This window comes from Gobio gobio (assembly GCF_949357685.1).
Source record: "Gobio gobio genome assembly, chromosome: 18".
Lineage (NCBI taxonomy): Eukaryota > Metazoa > Chordata > Actinopteri > Cypriniformes > Gobionidae > Gobio > Gobio gobio.
Window position 1 is genome coordinate 19,727,266 of NC_137111.1, and position 22,903 is coordinate 19,750,168.

General features: G+C 39.4%; 1 protein-coding gene across 1 annotated transcript in view; it reads right to left on the reverse strand.

Annotated features, from left to right (window-relative positions):
- The window catches only part of LOC307141746 (uncharacterized protein), a gene marked incomplete at its 5' end in the record, with an annotated part of 252,555 nt that overhangs the window by 176,303 nt on the left and 53,349 nt on the right, over positions 1-22,903 (reverse strand). The window contains 2 exons of the mRNA XM_079842185.1: positions 89-124; positions 11,121-11,174. Coding sequence (XP_079698311.1) covers positions 89-124; positions 11,121-11,174 — 90 coding nt within the window. The remainder of the gene's footprint in view (positions 1-88; positions 125-11,120; positions 11,175-22,903) is intronic.

Genomic DNA, 22,903 nt, shown 5'->3' on the forward strand with positions numbered 1-22,903 from the left:
TATGGGTGTCGTTCAAAAAGTCAGTTTCAATCTGAGCTCAGTATGAAATGACATGCAGCGTTGTTGTAGAGTGAATTGAGATACATACCGACAGTGTTCCCGAAACCGGCAGGCCTGGGTCCCCCTGCAACACACACAATCGAATTCAGAGGAGTGATAATTGTTCAGATATAAGCAGATCATCTAAATCAGCTGCATTTTGTTCCTAAAATATACAGAATGAGATGAAGTGCAAATGACAACGTACAGTTAACAGATCATTATCACAAACTAAATCAGGACTGTGGTGTGAAGGGGTTTATAGAGCGTTAACAATCAGGTTAACTGTACGTTAAGCCACTTATTACACAGTTTAGTGGCAATTATGCTGAAATATCTGACCGCAGATTGCCGTGATGGGCCAATCAGAATCAGATATTTCAGAGTGTTGCGCAATAGGCTTTTTGCCGAACGTCAACTAAACAAAAAGGAAAACCTCATTGCATCCGCTTTTCGATGAAAGTGTTAACAGCAGGATGAACTGACAGTGATATTTATGGACTTTCATGGTAGTTAGTTATTTTTATTGTTGGCATTTTATTAAATTTTATTATCCGAATATTAATCTAAAAGGCATAGTTCACCCCAAAATGAAAATTCATCATTAACTCACGCTTAAGTTGTTTCAAACCTGTATGAGTTTCTTTCTTCTGTTGAACACAAAAGAAGATATTTTGAAAAACTGTCAGTAACCAAATGGCTGATGGACCCCATTGACTTCCATAGTATTTTGCTTTCCATACATCAACTGTTTGGTTACCCACATTTTTCAAAATATCTTCTGAACAAAGAAATCCATACAGGTTTGAAACAACTTGAGGGTTAGTAGATGATGACAATTACATTTTTGGGTGAACTATCCCTTTAAGTTGGTTCTTTTGAAGGTATCTTGAGTAAAACAGCACAATATTTAATGAAGCACATACACCAATCAGGCGTAACATTATGACTGTGTTGACATACTGATTATCTCTTCATCACAGCACCTGTTAGTGGGTGGGATATATTAGGAAGCAAGTTAACATTTTGTCCTCAAAGTTGATGTGTTAAAAGCAGGAAAAAAGGGCAAGCGTAAGGATTTGAGCGAGTTTGACAAGGGCCAACTTGTGATGTCTATGGACTGTATCAGAGCATCTCCAAAACTGCAGCACTTGTGGGGTGTTCCCGGTCTCCAGTGGTCAGTATCTATCAAAAATGATCCAAGGAAGGATCAGTAGTGAACCGGCGACAGGGTCATGGGCGGCCAAGGCTCATTGATGCACGTGGGGAGCGAAGGCTGGCCTGTGTGGTCCGATCAAACAGACGAGCTACTGTAGCTCAAATTGCTCAAGAAGTTCATGCTGGTTCTGATAGAAAGGTGTCAGAATACACAGTGCACCACAGTTTGTTGGGTAATGGGCTGCATAGACGCAGACCAGTCAGGGTGCCCATGCTGACCTCAGTCCACCACCAAAAGTGTTAACAGTGGGCACGTGAGCATCAGAACTGGACCACGGAGCAATGGAAGAAGGTGGCCTGGTCTGATTAATCACTTTTTTTTTTAGATCACGTGGATGGCCGGGTGCGTGTCCATCACTTACCTGGGCTATGTTCTTCTGGGAAACCTTGGGTCCTACCATCCATGTGAATGTTACTTTGACACGTACCACCTACCTAAGCATTGTTGCAGACCATGTACACCATTTCATGGAAACTGTGTTCCCTGGTGGCTGTGCGCCTCTTTCAGCAGGATAATGCGCCCTGCCACAAAGCAAAAATTGTTCAGGAATGGTTTGAGGAGCACAACAATGAGTTTGAGGTGTTGACTTGGCCTCCAAATTCCCCAGATCTCAATCCAATCGAGCATCTGTGGGATGTGCTGAACAGACAAGTCCGATCCATGGCCCCACCTCACAAGTTACAGGACTTGAAGGATCAGCTGCTAACATCTTGGTGCCAGATACCACAGCACACCTTCAGGGGTCTAGTGGAGTCCATGCCTTGACGGGTCAGGGCTGTTTTGGCAGCGAAAGGGGGACCAACACAATATTAGGTCATAATGTTATGCCTGATCTGTGAATAAAAGACCTGGACCAGAACTGATGCAACCTTTTTTTACAGAATACGGAAGTTTGTTGCACAGTGGTTTTCAAACCGGCCCTGGAGCATCCCCAGCACTCTCTCTAATCTGACACACCCATTTCAGGTCTCGCTGTCTCTACTAATGAGTTGAATCAGGTGTGTAGGAAGAGGGAGACACACAAAATATGCAGTGCTGGGGGTGCTCCAGGACCGGTTTGAAAACCGGTTTTGAAAAGGATTCTTTTAAAGGGGTGGTGTACCACGATTTCACTTTCCAAACTTTAGCTAGTGTGTAATGTAGCTGTTTCAGCATAAACAACATCTGCAAAGTTACAACGTTCAAAGTTTAAAGCAAAGGGAGATATTTGCTTTTAAAGAAATCAATTTCTAAGGACTACAGCAAACGGCCGGTAGGGACTACTAGGCATTCCTCCAGGGTCTCTGACATCACCAGCCTCAATATTTACATAAACCCCTCCTCCGAGAATATTAAATAAGGGGGGGCGAGGCCATTTTGTATCGCTGCTGGGAAGCGTTGTTGTGGTTAGTAGGCTGGAGTGTTGTTGCCGCAATGCCGACGAAACGCTGTTATTTTCATCCGGATTGCAGGTCCACTTTGTTCAGCCTTCCCAGGGACGGGGGTGCGTTGCAGTGCGTTTAACATACAACATGTTATATGCATGTGTGTATGAGACCGAGGGGAACAGGTCGCATTTGCAGCAGATATATGCTGCCCATCATAAATCAAAGCACGAAACAGACAGGGGTCGGAGGAGAAGACCGGAAAATGTGACATAATGGACAATATTCGTCTGTATTTGCAATACACGAGCCGCGGTTCAGCTGTGCGAGACAAACACTGCCAGTGTGAATGCACAACGGGCGCGCACGGCTCCCGCTGCATATTTCACGGAGGAAAGCTTCCACAATCTTTGCGAGTTCAATGAAGGATTCGCACAACGGCTTGTCCTGAAAGATGGATTTAAAAACAGAAGCTGTTAACGGGCCACAACCTGTAAGTCTGACTTATTTTTCGACGATGTGTTTTCCTGTAATAGTTTGTATTGTTAATTGTACGTTGTAGCAAGGAAGTACACAGATGACAACGCTGTTTGGCTCTGCAAACCAGTTTGTTAAATGCTCATTCATACTTAACGTTATCCGACAAACACCTAACATTACAAACTTTTTTTAAAATCTCAACAGCGAACTTGGCATTAGTGTAAATTATTCTTTGATTAGAGCTTTTATGTATTGTTTATCTACAGGCATGCTAAACATGGTTCTGTGTTTGATTTGGCTACTAGTAAAGCCAATGTTTAGTGTTCATTTTGGGTTAATAGTTCTTGCGACAGATATTTGGCTATAATCGTTCTAAAAATACCAAAGTAACAGTGCCATTCAGTAGCGATCACTATAGATCCACAGTCTTTACTCTTGAGGACTGAACAGGTTGAACAGGTTCTGCTCGATCATCTTCACTAAAATTGACTGGGTCTGATTCGGGCTCAAATTGGTATGGTTTTATTGACGCCATTGTTTCTAATACTGACCAAAGCACAGTCTACCGGTAAAGGTAAGGGGCGTGACGTTTCCGACAAACGTGCACTAGGCGGTTAGCGAATCACAACACACTGGACCAGCTAACCAATCTGAGCCCATTGCGTATTTTTGAGGGACTGGCTTCATACAACCTGGAAACCATCAGACCGTTTTAACAAGGAGGAACAGAGTAGTGTAGAATAAAGGTAAAATATATGAAAAATAATGAAATTTTTTAAAAACGAAGCATGAACACGTTACAGTGCACCCCACAAACACAATCAAGCCTTCGAAGGAATGTGTTTTACCACCCCTTTAAAATGACCTGTACTATGGGATTCCACTCATTTCCAAAACATTAATCAAACTGATCTATTTAAAGGATTGTTAGAAATTCCTCTATTTTTTAAAGAAACATGTTCTTCTTATTCCTTAGAAGAAAGTCAGGGATACGACATGAGGGTTAGTAGAGGATGACAAATTTGTCATTTTTAGGAAAACTATTCCTTTAGGAATAATTCTCTCAGGCATATCTGGAAAACAGTCATAAAAATAAAATAACCTGATGTTCCTATATCGGTGCTTTTCTGCTCTTAAAAAAAGGACTTTCATATATTCAAGGTTATGAAATACAAGCGGAGACATCACTTTAAGTTAAAACCCCTTGACAAAAACAGACAGAGCCTTCCACAAATTCAATTTAAATCCACAGAAACTCCTCCACATCAAAGTTTGCTGAAATATAAAGTTTCGAACACCTAAAGCTGGCCCGTTTGAAGATATTCCGAGTCATTCTATGTTAGAAGAGCGTGACGTGTCTTTCCAACTGTCAGTTTCAATCCAAACGAACGGTTTTCCTCCCTCCCTCAGTCTGACTGGGAGATGAGATGAAAAAGAAGCTAGTTATTCTCTGCTCTAACGCAGAGGAGCTCATTAGAACTTCAAGGCTTGAAAACACTGCATTGACAATTACGCGCGCACGCAGGCAAACAAAGAAATCCAATACTGTAAAAGACAATGGGTAATATGATAGCTAATTAGAGAATAACATTTGATCTATTGTTTGGAAAGAAGTCCCGCGGTGGGCCGCGTGCGTGTGTGTCTGCGTGCGCGGGGGGTGGGGGAATAAGATATCGGAGCAGGAAGCTCTTTTCTACATTCTGTTTCACTGGAGTCACATCTTCCCTGCTGTGAAGGTCTGTCTGTTCTATCTAAAGCATCTGTGACACATGGGCCAGTTCCTCAGAAAATAATAGATTTGTGAAAACAAACATAAATTGTGTTTACAGTACAGTGATGCAATGTAATGACTATCTATGGGGCAAGTCATGGCACTGGGACATGAAACAAACACAGAACACAAATTATTTTCCAAATCATTATTTTTGTATGGTTTTGCAGTTTTTTGTTTGTTTGTTAAACGCAATATACGGCAAAATACATTCAAATAAGTTAATTTGCCAATAGAGCTTAACATGTGTGTAATCTGAAACATTCCTTTAATATTTACATACAATCTGAGTGTCACTACAATTTCCATTTCCTTGTTTGATCATCATACATTATAGTTTTCCCTGTCACCACATGTGCCACTATATATAAGTGGCACATGCTAAGACACCGGTGACTCTGCACTCTACCCGGCCGGGCGGAAGTGCACGCAGACGGCGGCGTGATCGTAAACAAAGGCGAGGGAGACGTGGAGGAACGCGTGCTAAGCTAACGCTTACTCCTCATCGGCTCTCTTTACCCAGCATTTTCCTTGCCAATGTACGGTCGCTAGTGAACAAAATGGAGGAGATTCGACTCAGCATCACACACAGTAAGAAACTTTTGAACTGTAACGTCCTAATATTCACGGAAACCTGGTTAAACAGCGGAATACCGGACACCGCTATCGAGCTAGCGGGACGCCACACACTCCGGGCGGATAGAACATTAGATGGCTCTGGGAAGAGCAGAGGGGGTGGATTGTGCATTTATATTAACAAAGCTTGGTGCACAAACTCTGCTATTGTTGGGAGTCATTGTTCAGCTAACCTGGAGTTTCTCATGGTTAAATGTAGACCGTTTTATCTACCGCGGGAGTTCACCTCCACTATTATCACAGCAGCTTATATTCCACCCGATGCTGATGCCAAGCTTGCTATGAAAGAACTTCACGCAGCCATCAGTAAACAACAGACTGATCACCCGGAAGCTGCGTTTATTGTTGCAGGTGACTTTAATCACTCAAACTTAAAGTCAGTGCTACCCAAGTTTCACCAGCATGTTTCCTGCCACACCAGAGGAAACAAAACCTTAGACCATGTCTACACAAACATGGCCGGAGCTTACGTTGCGACACCCCTCCCCCACCTGGGACAGTCAGACCACCTCTCTTTGTTTCTCAGACCCAAATATTCACCCCTCATCAACCGCGTGAAGCCATCAATGAAAACCATCAAGGTGTGGCCTGCGGGGGCAGACTCCACACTCCAGGAAAGGTTTCTAAACACAGACTGGAGTATGTTTGCTTCTCAAGCCACCAGTGGCGCTCACACGGACATTGACTCCTACACCTCCTCAGTATTGGATCATATCAATACCACCATCGACAGTGTTACAACCCAGAAACAGATCACCACATACCCAAATCAGAAGCCTTGGATGAACAGGGAAGTACGACTCCTGCTGAAGTCACGCAATACTGCCTTCAGATCAGGAGATGCACAAGCCTACAGCGCATCCAGGGCAAACCTGAAGAGGGGCATCAAAAAGGCCAAGCACTGCTACAAGCTTAAGATTGAGGGTCACTTTTCCAACTCTGACCCTCGACGCATGTGGCAGGGCATCCAGGCCATCAGTGACTACAAACCCCCCCACTCCACCCCCGCAGCCACTGATGTCAACTTCCTGAATGAGCTAAATTACTTTTATGCTCGTTTTGAAAGAGACAACAGAGAAACTGCCACCAAGCTCAAACCCTCAGCTGACCACCCACCAATCACACTCTCCACCACAGATGTCTGCAAGGCACTGAGCCGGATCAGCGCGCACAAGGCTGCTGGACCAGACAACATCCCTGGACGTGTGCTCAGGGCATGTGCGGAGCAGCTCGCTGGGGTTTTTACAGACATTTTCAACCTGTCTCTCGCCCAAGCAGCTGTACCATCATGCTTTAAACGCACTTCCATTGTGCCAGTGCCGAAACACTCCAGCCCGAGGTGCCCTAATGACTACCGCCCTGTAGCACTCACACCCATCATTATGAAGTGCTTTGAGCGGCTGGTCCTGGAACACCTAAAAGACTCTATACCATCCACATTGGACTCACACCAGTTTGCCTACCGCAGCAATAGGAGCACAGAGGATGCCGTTTCCATGGCACTGCACTCTGTGCTCACCCATCTGGACAGTAAAAACACTTATGCACGCATGCTGTTTGTTGACTTCAGCTCAGCATTCAACACTGTCATCCCATCCAAGTTAATTGCCAAACTTGGAGACCTGGGCATCAACACTTCAATGTGTAACTGGATTTTGGACTTCCTAACTGACAGACCCCAGAATGTTCGATCAGGATCCACCTGCTCCACATCCATCACACTCAACACTGGTGTACCACAGGGCTGTGTGCTAAGTCCGTTTCTCTACTCCCTCTTCACCTCCGACTGCAAGCCTGTGTATGGAACTAATTCCATCGTCAAGTTTGCGGACGACACTACGGTGATTGGTCTCATCAGCAACAACGATGAGACTGCCTACAGGGAGGAGATCCAGCACCTGGCCACATGGTGCGCTGATAATAACCTGCTCCTCAACACCACCAAAACGAAGGAGCTCATCGTGGACTTCAGGAAGGAGTCAAGAGGCACACACGACACCATCCACATCAATGGAATGGCTGTTGAGCGTGTCTCCAGTTTCAAGTTCCTGGGGATCCACATCTCGGCGGACATGTCGTGGACGACCAACACCTCCAGCCTGGTCAAGAAGGCTCACCAGCGCCTCTTCTTCCTGAGGACACTGAGGAAGAATCAGCTCTCCTCGGCCATCCTGGTGAACTTCTACCACTGCGCAATAGAAAGCATCCTGACCAACTGTGTGGCAGTGTGGTATGGGAGCTGCTCTGTTGCGGAGCGCAAGGCACTGCAGCGGGTGGTGAAAACTGCCCAGCGCATCACAGGGACTCCACTGCCTGCCATCGAACACATCCAGAGGAAACGCTGCCTGCATCGAGCTCGCAGCATCCTCAAGGACTCCTCTCACCCAGCCCACAGACTGTTTTCTCTCCTGCCCTCCGGCAGGCGTTTCAGGATCCTCCGGACCAGGACCAGCAGACTAAAGAACAGTTTTTTCCCCAGAGCTGTCTCTTTATTGAACTCAAACCCCCGTTGATCCACTTCCCTCATAAACTGATAACTCTCCTACCTCACATCTGCCTTCACTTTGTTATTTGCACTACTGACTGTTTATTACAGTAACAACTGTTTACTTATGCATTCTGCACCACCATACCGTAACTGGATAATGCTCATCTGCACTGCCGACTGTATTTACAGTAACAATGTTTACATTTGCATTTTGCACCGTACTTCTAACTGGAATATGCAACCACTTTCCACTGCACTTTTACACTTTCTTTCGGATAGCTCTGTCCATAATTTATTGTACTAACTTAATCCACTGCTATATTCCTCATATTAGCCTAACATATTATTGTATACCTCTAACTGTAAAATTCTGTTCAAGTAATAACCGTCTGTATATTTATTCATAGTACATAGTCACCTGTAAATTCTGTTTATAGTAATAGCCATCTGTATATTTATTCATAGTACATATTCACCTGTAAATTCTGTTTATAGTAATAGCCATCTGTATATTTATTCACTGTATATATTCATCTGTAAATTCAGTTCTACTTATAGTAATAACCATCTCTCTACTTATACATATTTATATATATTCAGAACATTTTTATGTCCTGCACTTACGCAACCATTGTATATATCCTGCACTTGCTGCTATTGCACTTCTGGTTAGACCTAAACTGCATTTCGTTGCCTTGTACTTGTACTTGTGTAATGACAATAAAGTTGAATCTAATCTAATCTAATCTAATATATGTGACTTCCAGTAGTAAAATTGATTCAATCCCACAAAACTGAGCAGCATTCTGTGCCTGGTTTACTGAGGCATTTACTACATGCTATGCTCAGCACAAGCAATATAAGCTACATTATCAATTATTGTATATAGACATGTTTTCTTGTACAATCAGTGGTCATGGTTCTTAAAAGGATTTTAGTAAATTAAAAATATTGTATCAAAAGGACGTCTTTACATTCAGAAACCAATAACTGATTCAAACAGTTACTGTAGGGACAAAGTCTGTGTTGACTTGATGAAATATTGATCTACATTCATGCACATACATACAGTACACACACATACACATTTACATAAATTATGTATATATATTTTATACTATGGAGCTGTTGAATCTGATTGGTTGATGAACATTCAAAGGTGTGCTGTTATTTTCAGGTAAACGCACGGCTAAAGTAGTTCCAGGCAGGTTTTGACCGCATTACAGTTCCATATCACTTTGCCAAATTATTTCAGTTATTTCAAAGGTCCTTACAGCCAACAGCAGTAAAAGAACCAAAACCCACAATGACACTGACCAAGCACATAAATATAGCAAACAATAAGGATAAAAACAACAAATTATTTTCATGTTTTTCCCTCAAAATTATGTTTTATGAAAAGCACATACTTTATTTCTCCCGCTCTCTTTCTCCCACTCAAACGCACACACATACAGTACGGACACACACTCAGACAGAAACGTATCGTCAGCGCTGCTCTGGCGGTTTTATCAGTAAAATAGTTTAGCAAGTTAAAAGCTACATGAATTTTTCACTAGCAAGGTAATAATGGTAATGTTCTTTAAGCAGATAAACTTAAAGTTTCGCTATTAGTAGAGACGCTGCTGCCGAACACTGTTGAGAGACGCACAGACTGAGATAATTCACTGAGATAATTCTCTCTCTCTCTCTCTCTCTCTCTCTCTCTCTCTCTCTCTCTCTCTCTCTCTCTCTCTCTCTCTCTCTCTCTCTCTCTCTCTCTCGCTCTCTAATAATTGCATTAATAACTGCATTAGTCTGTCACCAATGGCTCAAGTCTCCATTACTAACTCTAAAATGCGAGGCCGTGGGATGCGATGCGTAAGAAATTAATCATACACACATTTGAAGGACAAAAACCAGACAAATGTCTTGAAATACATCATCTGAACAATGTCTTGAGGTGTGGTAATCTTAGTATAAGCTTAATAATTGACTCTGGTCTGTTGAATTATTAGAAAATAATGCACACCTCGCGTCAATTATTCCTTACATTTTATATATACTGTATATATATATATATATATTTTTTTTTTTATTTACTATATAAACTGTCGAATTAAACTAAACATTATTACTAGAGAAATATTTGATATTTGATAAAGCAGTTTCTTATGCACTGCAAAGCTGCTTTTATATAAAAACACAGTAAAAACCGTAATGGTGGAACATTATAATTTTTTCTATTTCAATATACATAAAAATGTTATGTATTCATGTGATCAAAGCTGAATTTTTAGAATCATTATTCCGGGCTTCCTTCAGAAATCATTCTAATATGCTGATTTGCTGCTCAAGAAACATTTCTTGTTTTTATCAATGTAAAAAAAAAGATGTGCTGCTTAATTTGTGGGGGGAAACCAATGCAAAATATTTTACATATTCCAAACTTTTGAACAGAAGCATAACAAAAAAAAAATTAATCAGAATATCAGTGAATGTATGTTCCATTCACCATCATTATTTTTTAATGGGATATACAGAATAAAAATAAAAAAAAGAATTTACATAAATATAAATTGTATATGTGTGTGTGTATATATATATATATATATATATATATATATATATATATATATATATATATATATATATATATATATATATTATACATACATATATATAATTTCAATGTGTACTTTTTTTCTAAAATCTATTTTGACCTTTCTAACGTCATATGATATTTTACAAGGCTGTCACCACAGATTTATAGGAAACCAATATCCAATATCTGACTGCTAATCTGAATATTGGGCTGGAGGCGTCTTTGGCAGTTATGGCCCTGGTATATTGGGCTTAAAGTGGGAAAAATATGAGTTTTCAAAAGTTTAGCAGTGACATGTTCAAACTTTAAAATGTTAAAATGAAAATAAAAAATATATTGAAAATTTTCAGGCACAAATGGCACAGTTTCCTAAGAATGACTCACATACCGACTGTGGCTTTCTATGCATATGAATAAAACTCTGGAAAGCTCACAGACTGAAAAACATCCTTAAGATCATAGATACTCTGCAGCTATCTCTCTCTATGTTACAGATTGTAAAGGTTGTTACAAGAAATCAAACTGGCAGGGCAACTTACTTTATCACCTTTGAGACCAGGTAGGCCTTGAGGTCCAGGATCCCCTTTCAAACCCTGAGGAGACACAACGAACAGGAACCAGTTTAATCACAGAGTCCGCTACCTCACAGCATTCTGACAGGACAACTTAGGGGAAATCTTTCCAGTCAGCAAACAATGTATCAGTTTGACTTCCCTCAAGTTAAGAATTCAGCAGGGAGCCGCTCCAGACATCTTTTAGTAAAAATCATGCTGTATGTGTTGGTGAAGCGGCGAGAATGAGTGTCTCAAGGTTTTGATGTGGCCTCATTTACATGACAAATCTGTTCCCTTCTGCACTTTTAGTGAATGATTTGCACAAATTGCATACAGACACAAAAACACACTCGCTTTCACAAGCCCTCCGGCTGGAGTCGGCATTAGAATTCGCATCACCTGCCTTCTAGAGCTTTGTGAGGGGGAATCTGATTGAAGATAAGGCAAAACCACAGCCAAAGTCAAAACTCATACTGCTTAAAAGCAACAGAGAGAGAACAGGTGGGGAAAAAATAAAGAGGAATACAAGAAGGTGAGGGAGGGAAAACCGGCCAAGAAGAGGTGGCTGATAAACGAGGCCTGACACGTATTGACAGGCTAAATTTACAGCGACTCTTGTTAGGTGTGACACATCAAGACCGCCGGCTACACAGAGAGAGATTTCTGAAATAAGTCAGGGGGGTACTTAGAGAGAAGAGAACACTGGCCCTCAAAACACAGCAATTTGTCTTAGTTAAGCTTTCGAGCGAGACTATTAATACTGAATTACATTAGGCTCAGATGAGCGCCTTGCCCTTTTTTTAATCATGTCTCTGAGTTTGTGGATAGAGATGCGACTAATTTACTCTTATGATGGCGAAGCTTGTCAAGACAGTTGAGTGAAAGCTCGGCCTCGAAAACACTAATCTGGAGCCTGTCTCCATAAAAAAAGATCAAAACAAATAAGATGCGTAAATCTGGCAGGTCTTCTTTTGCATCAGCTGTTTTACAATGAGATTATTTCTGTGAGAATGATGATAGTGAGGCTTTTTTTTTAAAAGTTCAAAATTCAAAAATGATTTTTTTTTAGATGTAATCTGTTTTTTAGATTTAGATGTAATCTTAGCGCTTCCAGTTCTCTTACACTCTTCTGAACAACAGCCAATGACATTGAAAGAAAACACTTGCCAAACAACCCAAACAAAACAAAACAACACAACAGAAAATACTAAACAAAACCAAAAAGGAAAGAAAAGAAAAGAAAAGAAAAGAAGAAAAGAAAAAACACAACACAAAGCAAAAAACCTAAACAAAACAAAAACAAAAACAAAAGAAAAAGAAAAACACAAAACAAAAGTCCAAAACACAAAATAAAAGCCCAAAACAAAAACAAAGCAAAAACCCAAAACAAAACACAACAGAAAAGACAAAGCATAAAAGAAAAGAGAAAAAGACTAAACAAAACCCAAAACCAAACCAAACCTAAACAAAGCAAAGCCAAAATAAGCAAAACAAAACAACACACCAAACAGAACAAAACAGAAAAGACAAGACAAAACAAAACAAAACAAAACAAAACAAAACAAAACAAAACAAAACAAAACAAAACAAAACCCAAAACAAAACAAAACCCAAAACCAAACCAAACCTAACCTAAACAAAGCCAAACAAAACAAAGCAAAGCAAAGCAAAAATAAGCAAAACAAAACACCAAACAGAACAAAACTGAAAATACAAAACGAAACATAACCCAAAACCTAAACAAAGCAAAGCCAAAATAAGCAAAACAAAACAACACACCAAACAGAACAAAACAGAAAAGACAAGACAAGACAAAACAAAACCCAAAACCAAACCAAACCTAACCTAAACAAAGCCAAACAAAACAAAGCAAAGCAAAAATAAGCAAAACAAAACACCAAACAGAACAAAACTGAAAATACAAAACGAAACATAACCCAAAACCTAAACAAAGCAAAGCAAAGCCCATCCATCCATCCATCCATCCATCCATAGAAAGAAAGAAAGAAAGAAAGAAAGAAAGAAAGAAAGAAAGAAAGAAAGAAAGAAAGAAAGAAAGAAAGAAAGAAAGAAAGAAAGAAAGAAAGAAAGAAAGAAAGAAAGAAAGAAAGAAAGAAAGAAAGAAAGAAAGAAAGAAAGCAATCCATTACATTTCTATACCTATCGTTTCTGGACCAAACTGAGGCTGAGGCTATAAAAGATAGATGTAAGTAAGAATCAGCACTTGAACTTATTGCCGAACTCAGAATTGCAGTACTGTGAAAACGCAGGTGGAGAGGAAGCTCACATTGGGACTGGGATGGAGGTTAGACTGTGGCTGCTCTTAAATGATGCATGTTCAGAGGAGTCTTTGGAGAGAGCACACTCGTCCTGCTTTTGGCAGAATCTAATGACTCCTTGAGGGAACCAGTGCACCTTTCCTTTGTTGTTCCACCTCCCTGAGAGCAGCCCCAGTTTAGAACAGCTGCATTGGCCCTTTTCATAGAGGCTTGATTTGAGCTCCAGGCCTACAGGCTGTTCCGACCTCGGGAGTGAGGATGGGGAGACTGACTACATAGTTAGCCTCGGTTTGCCCTGGGCATTTCAGCACAAGCGGGGAGGTGAAGGATGGGCTAAAATCAGGGCTGTGTCCCTCTCCCGGTCTCATCACTCCAGTGTGAGGTCAAAATGCTGCGGGGATTCTGCTCACTTGCCTGATAATTATGTACAGCACAGCACGTCCTGGCTGCAGAACAGGCCAGGTCACAAAACAATCTGGCATCTTCCCAATACAGAGGCACACATACACACACGCACCGTTCCCAAAAAACGCTGGGCACTGAAGCCATGCTAGTGGATGAATATAATCACATCAGATTATATATTTAATCAAATGGCTTTCATTTTGTTTTAAAGAAATTGAGCACATTTAAAACTCTTTCAAAAAGATGAAAGTTGCAATGGAGGCCTATTTCTACCCAAAAAAATCCCCGTAATCCATTATATTACATATTTAAGGTAATATTATCTGACTACTAGAGCATTTGATTACTTTTAGATTACTTTTGACCCAACTCATTTATCACTCATATGCCTTCCAATGCAGGGATTCCCCAACTTTTTTGTCAGCTAAGACTCTTTGACCTAATATTTTTACTTGAAGCCTTTTACATGCACATGAACTTTAATGACATCCCATTCTTAATCCATAGGGTTTAATATGGAGTTGGCCCACCCTTTACGGCTATAACAGCTTCAACTCTTCTGGGAAGGCTTACCACAAGGTTTAGGAGTGTGTTTATTGGAATTTTTGACCATTCTTCTAGAAGCGCATTTGCAAGGTCAGGCAATGATGTTAGACGAGAAGGCTTGGCTCACAGTCATCGCTCTAATTCATTCCAAAGGTGTTCTGTCGGGTTGAGAAACAACCCCTGAAAAACAACCCCAACACCATAATCCCCCCTCCACCAAACTTTACACTTGGCACAATGCAGTTTTGCCAAACAGAGAAGAGTGATTGGTCACTCCAGAGAACACGTCTCCACTGCTCTAGAGTCCAGTGGCGGCGTGCTTTACACCACTGCATCCGACGCTTTGCATTGCACTTGGTGATGTAAGGCTTGGATGCAGCTGCTCGGCCATGGAAACCCATTCCATGAAGCTCTCTACGCACTGTTCTTGAGCTAATCTGAAGGCCACACAAAGTATGGAAGTCTGGAGATATTGACTGCAGAAAGTTACCGACTTCTGTGCACTGTGCACCTCAGCATATGCTGACCCCGCTCTGTGATTTTACGCGGCCTACCACTTTGTGGTAGTCTGGCTATCACCGGACCAAGCTCAATTTAAGATTGAACATTGGTCTGGGGAGACTGCTCTGTATTTTCTACATATGTCTTGGAGTATCGCAATAATATTGTATCGTGAGTTCAGTGTCGTGAAATGTATCGAATCGTGACATGAGGGTATTGTTACACCCCTAGAGAATAACATGTAATCAATAGAAAAGTAACTGTATTTTAAAAATGTAATATAATCTAATCACAAGTACTTAATTTTTGGAATCTGATTACGTAATCCAGATTACATTTAATCAGTTACTACCAAGCATTGTTCACAAACTAATTAATGAATTTCACATTGACACCAATTGATTACAAAAACAAAATAAAAGTTAGTTCTTAGAAAAGCGTTGGTATGATTTGCTTGAAAATGCCGTTTAATTAACAGTGACTTGAGTGTCCACAAGTGCACAAATCTGGCCAATGTCTACACACAGGTCCTTGCAGACATGTTTACAGACTCACAGACCACATAAACATCCCATGACACCTCTCAAATACACATTTAATATGTAGCGACTGGGTTCCACAGCGGTTTTCCAACTCTTGGTTGAATTCAAATTTAAATTCATATCAGGAAAAAAAAACAACACAGACTGTCTCAGAGGCATGCATGTTTTAAGTAGACAGAACTGTTGATATGTTGAATGGCAGGCCTTCAAAGACCTTTGGAACAGGATCCAGTGGAGTAACAGAGATATCTCAAGCGCTGGCCACAAATGCCAAGAGGGTTACGCCAGGAAATGCTTTTTGCGAGTTTCCATTTGCTCAGCGATTCATTGCTGCAAACATTTGAAGTAGTAGAGCTCAGGACGATGCCATCTGAATCAAACTTTCACTTAGAAAACATGTTGAGCTGCTTCACCATTGCCAGTGATACCTGTGAATCATAGATAACACTGAATTCTGCATTTCAAAAAAAAAATCTGGTCAAAAGTTCTCTTTTGCTCATCAAGCCTTCATTTATTTGATCAAAAATACAGAAAAAAACTGTAATATTGTGAAATATTATTGCAATTTAAAATAAAGGTTTTCTATTTTAATATTCTTTAAAATATAATTGATTTCTGTGGTGCAAAGTCATTACTCCAGTCTTCAGTGTCACATGATCCTTCAGATATCATTCTAATATGCTGATTTATTATCAGTTTTTTTAAATAACATTTGACACTTTTTTCAGGATACTTTGATGAATAAAAATTTTAAAAAGAATAGCATTTATTTAAAATAGAAATATTTTGTAACAATATACACTACCATTCAAAAGTTTGGGGTCAGTCATTTTTTATTTCTTTTTTTTGAAAGAAATTAATACTTTTATTCAGCACAGATGTGTTAACTGATAGTAAAAAACTGATAGTAAAGATTTATATTGTTAGAAAAGATTTCTATTTTGAAAAATTATGTTCTTTTTAACATGTTACTCATCAATGAATCCTGAAAAAAGTATCACAGGTTCCAAAAAAATATTAAGCAGCACAACTGTTAACATTGATAATAACTGAGTATCAAATCAGCATATTAGAATGATTTCGGAAGGATCGTGTGACATTGAAGACTGGAGTAATGATGCTGAAAATTCAGCTTTGCCGTCACAAAAATAAATTATATTTTAAAGTATATGAAAATAGAAAACCATTATTTTAAATTCTAATAATATTTCACAATATTACAGTTTTTTTCTGTACTTTTGATCAAATAAAAGCAGGCTTAATGAGCATAAGAGACTTCTTTCAAAAACATAAAAAATAGTAATGTTTCCAAACTTTTGACCGGTACTGTATGTCATATGAAAAATGCTTTATTCTGCTTATCAAGCATTGAAAACAAATTTTCATCCTTTCATAACATAGGACATCTATATTAATGCTTCACGTAACCTGTCATATTCTGAAGGATAGTGTAACTAACACGCCATGTTATGCTCCGAGTGTCTCAACGGACAAGTGATACACGGCGTCATGAACATTCCATTCTAAACGTTCTCACATAACCCCCGGGGGCTTCCGATATCAGGTATTGACTTTAAAAGACTTAAATTAGCCAGCCATTAGAACGTTTTGACTCTCTGTGAATAAAGCCACGTGTCTTTAGATATAGTATATTGATCAAGTATCTTACATCTGTCCAAGGTGATCACACAGGGTCGGGCTCTCCGGCTGCTCTCTTTTCACTCTTACAATCAAGGTAATAATACACAGCATCAGATCGCACACTGAATCTACAGCAGCAGGGCAAAATAAATGACGTTTTAGCCGAGCTGTGGCCTTGCAGTGTGAATTGAGTGTGATGAGAGAGAAAGACTGGCTGTCACAAAATACTACCTAAGAAAATGTATGACATTAATAGAACAATCAGATCAATATTTCATTTGCAGTGTCCTCGCAGGTTGAACACAACAACAAACATGCGGCACAACTAATAGTTTGATTTACAAATGCACAAGTTATTTTAGTCAGACTCACAAATATCAACGTGTGCGTTATTGGATTGCATTGGTCAAATCAATTTTAAATACATTAATTAGCAGGTTGAATCATTCATGTGACTCACTCACTGACTTAACTGGACCATACTTGACTTGAAATGAATCTTGAAAACCAAACTGAAAAGGGATTGTGTGTTATGTGTACGGGTTATGAATTTGTGTATTGAGTAGGGGTGTAACGGTACAGAAAAAAAGACGGTTCGGTACGTACCCCGGTTTTGAAGTCACGGTTCGGTACAGCAGTTTTACACAATTGCTTTTTATTTATTTTTATTAAACAGTGGTTTACTGAAAAAAATTGTGTCTGTCCTTAAAGGAACACGCCGACTTTTTGGGACTTTAGCTTATTCACCGTCATACCATTCAATCTCCGTGGGTGCCATAACTCTGTCTGACGCACCCACCGCTAACCTAGCTTAGCACAAAGACTGGAGGTAAACGGCTCTATCTAGCCTACACTGCTCAATAAGTGACAGAATAACGCAATGAGCGCCTGAAAATAGTCCCCTGCACGCTCTCTGCCAAGTAGGTTGTCATGTTGACGGAAGTTAGCCTGTTTTCAGGCGCTGCGTAATATCATTACGCCTGCTTCACCCATAGAAAGACATCAAAGTTCCATGATTATTACGCAGGAATGAGATAAAATCGCAACTTTTCATTTTCCGTCGGTCTTAGTACACAATGTAACTATACACATCACAACATGTAAATAGTAAATGTTGGCGTTATTTTGTCACTTATTGAGCAGTAGGCTAGCTGGAGCCATTTACCTCCAGTCTTTGTGCTAAGCTAGGCTAGCGATGGGTGCGTCATTATGGCACGCACGAAGATGAGAATGGTATGTATGGACTTATCTAACTCTGGGGGATACAGTTAGAGTCCCAAAGTCCCCAAAAAGTTGGCGTGTTCCTTTAAATGAATTCAATTATAACTAAAAGTTTCTTAAAGATAATGCTGTAAACTATATAGGGAGCCCTTACTTGCACATTACTATAATATTAAAGGTTAACAACAGTTGCTATTTATTTTTAGATAATAATCAACACTCATATCAACACATTGTATGCCAACATGTAAACTTCACATAAGGCAGTTTTTGCATTAACTTCTAAATCTAATTATAAAAATATGTTTTTTCTCCAACTTGTTGAAATATAATAATTTATACACAGTGTCTGTCATTTTCATGACAGATTTATTCAAACATACATTAAATAATCAAGACATCACTAAATGTGGGCGAAAATGGATTGTTGATGCTAGAGGTCAGAGGAGAATGGGCCGACTGATTCAAGCTGATAGAAGAGCAACTTTGACTGAAATAACCACTCGTTACAACCGAGGTATGCAGCAAAGCATTTGTGAAGCCACAACACGCACAACCTTGAGGCGGATGGGCTACAACAGCAGAAGACCCCACCGGGTACCACTCATCTCCTCTACAAATAGGAAAAAGAGGCTACAATTTGCACGAGCTCACCAAAATTGGACAGTTGAAGACAGGAAAAATTTTGCCTGGTCTGGTGAGTCTCGATTTCTGTTGAGACATTCAGATGGTAGAGTCAGAATTTGGCGTAAACAGAATGAGAACATGGATCCATCATGCCTTGTTACCACTGTGCAGGCTGCTGGTGGTGGTGTAATGATGTGGGGGATGTCTTCTTGGCACACTTTAGGCCCCTTAGTGCCAATTGGGCATCGTTTAAATGCCACGGCCTACCTGAGCATTGTTTCTGACCATGTCCCTCCCTTTATGACCACCATGTACCCATCCTCTGATGGCTACTTCCAGCAGGATAATGCTCCATGTCACAAAGCTCGAATCATTTCAGATTGGTTTCTTGAACATGACAATGAGTTCACTGTACTAAAATGGCCCCCACAGTCACCAGATCTCAACCCAATAGAGCATCTTTGGGATGTGGTGGAACGGGAGCTTTGTGCCCTGGATGTGCATCCCACAAATCTCCATCAACTGCAAGATGCTATCCTATCAATATGGGCCAACATTTCTAAAGAATGCTTTCAGCACCTTGTTGAATCAATGCCACGTAGAATTACGGCAGTTCTGAAGGCGAAAGGGGGTCAAACACTGTATTAGTATGGTGTTCCTAATAATCCTTTAGGTGAGTGTATATGTATATATATATATATATATATATATATATATATATATATAGGCTAATATAGTGCATATATTTAGCGAAATAGTTAATTTCTCTTGTGAACTAACAGCTGTGGACACTGAATGACTTCCTGAGGTAAATGTAACGCTACCTGACATTGTTTACAAGCTGTTCTATTGACGTCTTTCCACGGTTAAAACATTGATTGAGCGGTTACACAACATATGATACGTTTCAGTTGTAATGTTGTAATGTATCCTGAACATACCTTAAGATATTAATTCATGTTTATTCTTTAGGAAGAGATGATCACGTTCACTTGCGCGCCGCGCCGCGCCGCCGCTTGAACAAATTTGTTCATTACTTCAGTACTTGTTTAGGGCTCAACAATATAATTTTAATCCACATTTTTTACATATTTAATATTTTTTACAATTTTCTAAACATTTATTAATATAAAATGTATCATTTTCTCAATAAAAGTATTTTCAGCTAAAATACATTTGTTATAATTATAGGCAAATAAACAATAGGCGAATACATTCACAAACTCAAAACACTTTTGCTGAGCAATGATGGTTGTCATGACAACATATTACTCGCTGATTTGTATTTTTCAACCCATTCTAAATCATAAACCCATCACAAATCATTCGGTAACACTTTACTTAAAGCCTTTATAAAGCATTTTAAAGGTATTCATAATGTAAACTATAATGCATTATATATATTCATAAATAAGTGTTGTGTTTTAATGCATTATACTTTCTAAAGGTGTGTTCAATGAATAGATCAGTATTATAATTATTCATGAGACCATACAATGCATTATAAGGTGCATAACAAGGCATATTTAATGCTTTAAAATACTTTTATAATGCATTATATAAAGGCTTTAAGTAATTTTATCAAGATGAAAAACTTTATTTAAAAAATATTTTAGTTTAAGGCTTACAAATGCATGTACATTACTAAAAAATATAGAGGTCTAGCTTTATTTTTGAACCCTGCAACTTGGCATATAGTTGAAGGAATTGGAACCATAATGTTAGGGTCCCAGTTCCTTCTAATGCACCCTAAATTAGGGTATTGTGCATGCTCATCTGTTTGCACCAGCTTTGCTTATGTACTTTTTAACACTAACAAATATCTAGATGCAGAATATCAAACAAAATCAATCCACACACACTCTAGCGGTCTGGCTGCCTGCAATCAACATACTGTACAAAACAAGGCTATTGCTCAATTAATGTGTGATTTGAAAGGAGTTCATAGCTAAGGAAAGCGTGGAAACTGGAAAGTTCTGACTTTTCGACATCAAGGGCAATCATATTTAATTAGGGAAGTTTGGAAAAAGCCTCCATTATATTAAGAAAAGGAAGCAGATTTTCGAACAGCAGTTGACAGTAGCTTTGTTCCCCCTAGAGAGTTAACGGCTCTCGCATATCCATTCAAGTACGCCTTTTTCAGACAGAGTAGCTCAACAGTCTTGGCCGATGCTATCTACAATCCATCTGTCAATCATGTTTATGAAATGGCCATTCATTACTGTAGTAAGGATTTTCCCAAGGAAATGTCAAAGTATTCTTTGTGTCTCATATCTGATATTGCACACTCACATTCTTAAACAATTGCAACTCTCATACTGACGTCACGTAAATACCACTACACCGAACACACCGCCTCTGCCCAGATTTCTCAACAAACTGTGTAAAACACTGGCACAAAATGATCGTTTCACAGCTGTGAATTATGAAGGGATGATATATGTCTAGTTTCAATGTCTAGTAGGTGAAATTGAGTGTGCTACATCTGTTATAAAGCATCTCTGAGTAAAAAATAATAATAATATGAATGCATTGCATTCACAAATTTTCTAAAATAAAAGTCTCCAATACACGACGGACTTCATTAATAACACTAATTGTGTACAGAAATACACTAGAATCAAACCAAGTGTGCACGTACATTACTTTGTGTTCGGGTTAAATAAATTTAAAAAAAGCCCTCCTAGTCAGGCCTGGATTAAGAACACGCAGGGCTATAACAAAACCCATATAGTAGCCGATCTTGGTGCCACAACGTTTTCTACCACAGAAATAATTAGTATTTTTTTAAAAATATAAAAAAAAAAAAACACAATCTTCAATGCACAGAGATACAATGAGTATATACTGTCTGAATATTCTATTTTAATATTAAGTAGGCCTATATATAAATATTCCAGGCTGCAACACATTAATTCCAGGTATGAGGTCAAAGCAAACAGGTTTCCAGAAACAGAAATAACTTTCGGGGGTTTCGGGGGCATGCTCCGCCAAGAAAATGTTGATATTTCTGATCTACATATGTGCATTTTAAGATGTTTGAAGGCTAAAAAAATTATAATAAATAGGTTTCAAAACCATGTTAGTGGGCAGCAGGTTATCTGTTATACCTGCTCTCTCCTCACTTTTAATCATTTCCATCACTCTTTCTTTTTTTTCTCAGTCTCCTTCTCTTGCCCTGTCTCTTCCCCTCCTAAAGCTGAGCTTTGACTGATAGTATTTTCATTTTTGGAAAGCAAACATAGGGTCAACTGATATTTAGCCTATATTTTACTAAGCATTTTCTTAGACAAGTTAATTCACTGAAGGCTACGAACGAAGGCTAGGTAACTGAGAATATTAAATTCATTCACAATATGTACACACACATTCATTATCGTATGCCTAATCTGATGAAATTGCCTTCGTTAATGTCCTTTTTTAATTCAAAATGGCGAAATTAGTGTTATTAGTTTGCCTGATTAATGTTGTCTGTTTTTTTACATTTCTATCCTAAAACAGCTGTCAAATATGAAATTTAGTTTAGCTACATCTCGAACCGTTTACTGAAGCGCAACTCGTGCAGTGAAATGCAAATTCGCAATCAGCAGCTTCTGTGGACATAAAGCCCGCCGACTTTAATTTGAGCGACATTGACGAGCGGTGACAGACCGCAGGCAGCTCAGATGAGAAGATATCTTTAAAGCACTAAAGTAGTACTCTATTAGTCAATTATTTCACATGTGTTATATACACCTCAGAAAAATGCAGAGTTCCAGACCTCGATGACCTCTTAGCTGGCAATGGCCATGATTACAGTCGTGTAGGCAGCCTAAAGTTTACCTCAACACTTCAGTTAACATGATCGGAGCTATTCAGTCTGGTTCAGCTAGTTTCGCCACAGAGCCTTTACTGTAACACATGATGTTGCGCTTGTATCAAATCAAATGGTTAAAGCGACTGCCTGGCACTCGTTATCACTTCAATAGAGTGGTGAAAGCACTGACCGAGTTTTTCAGTGCTGTGT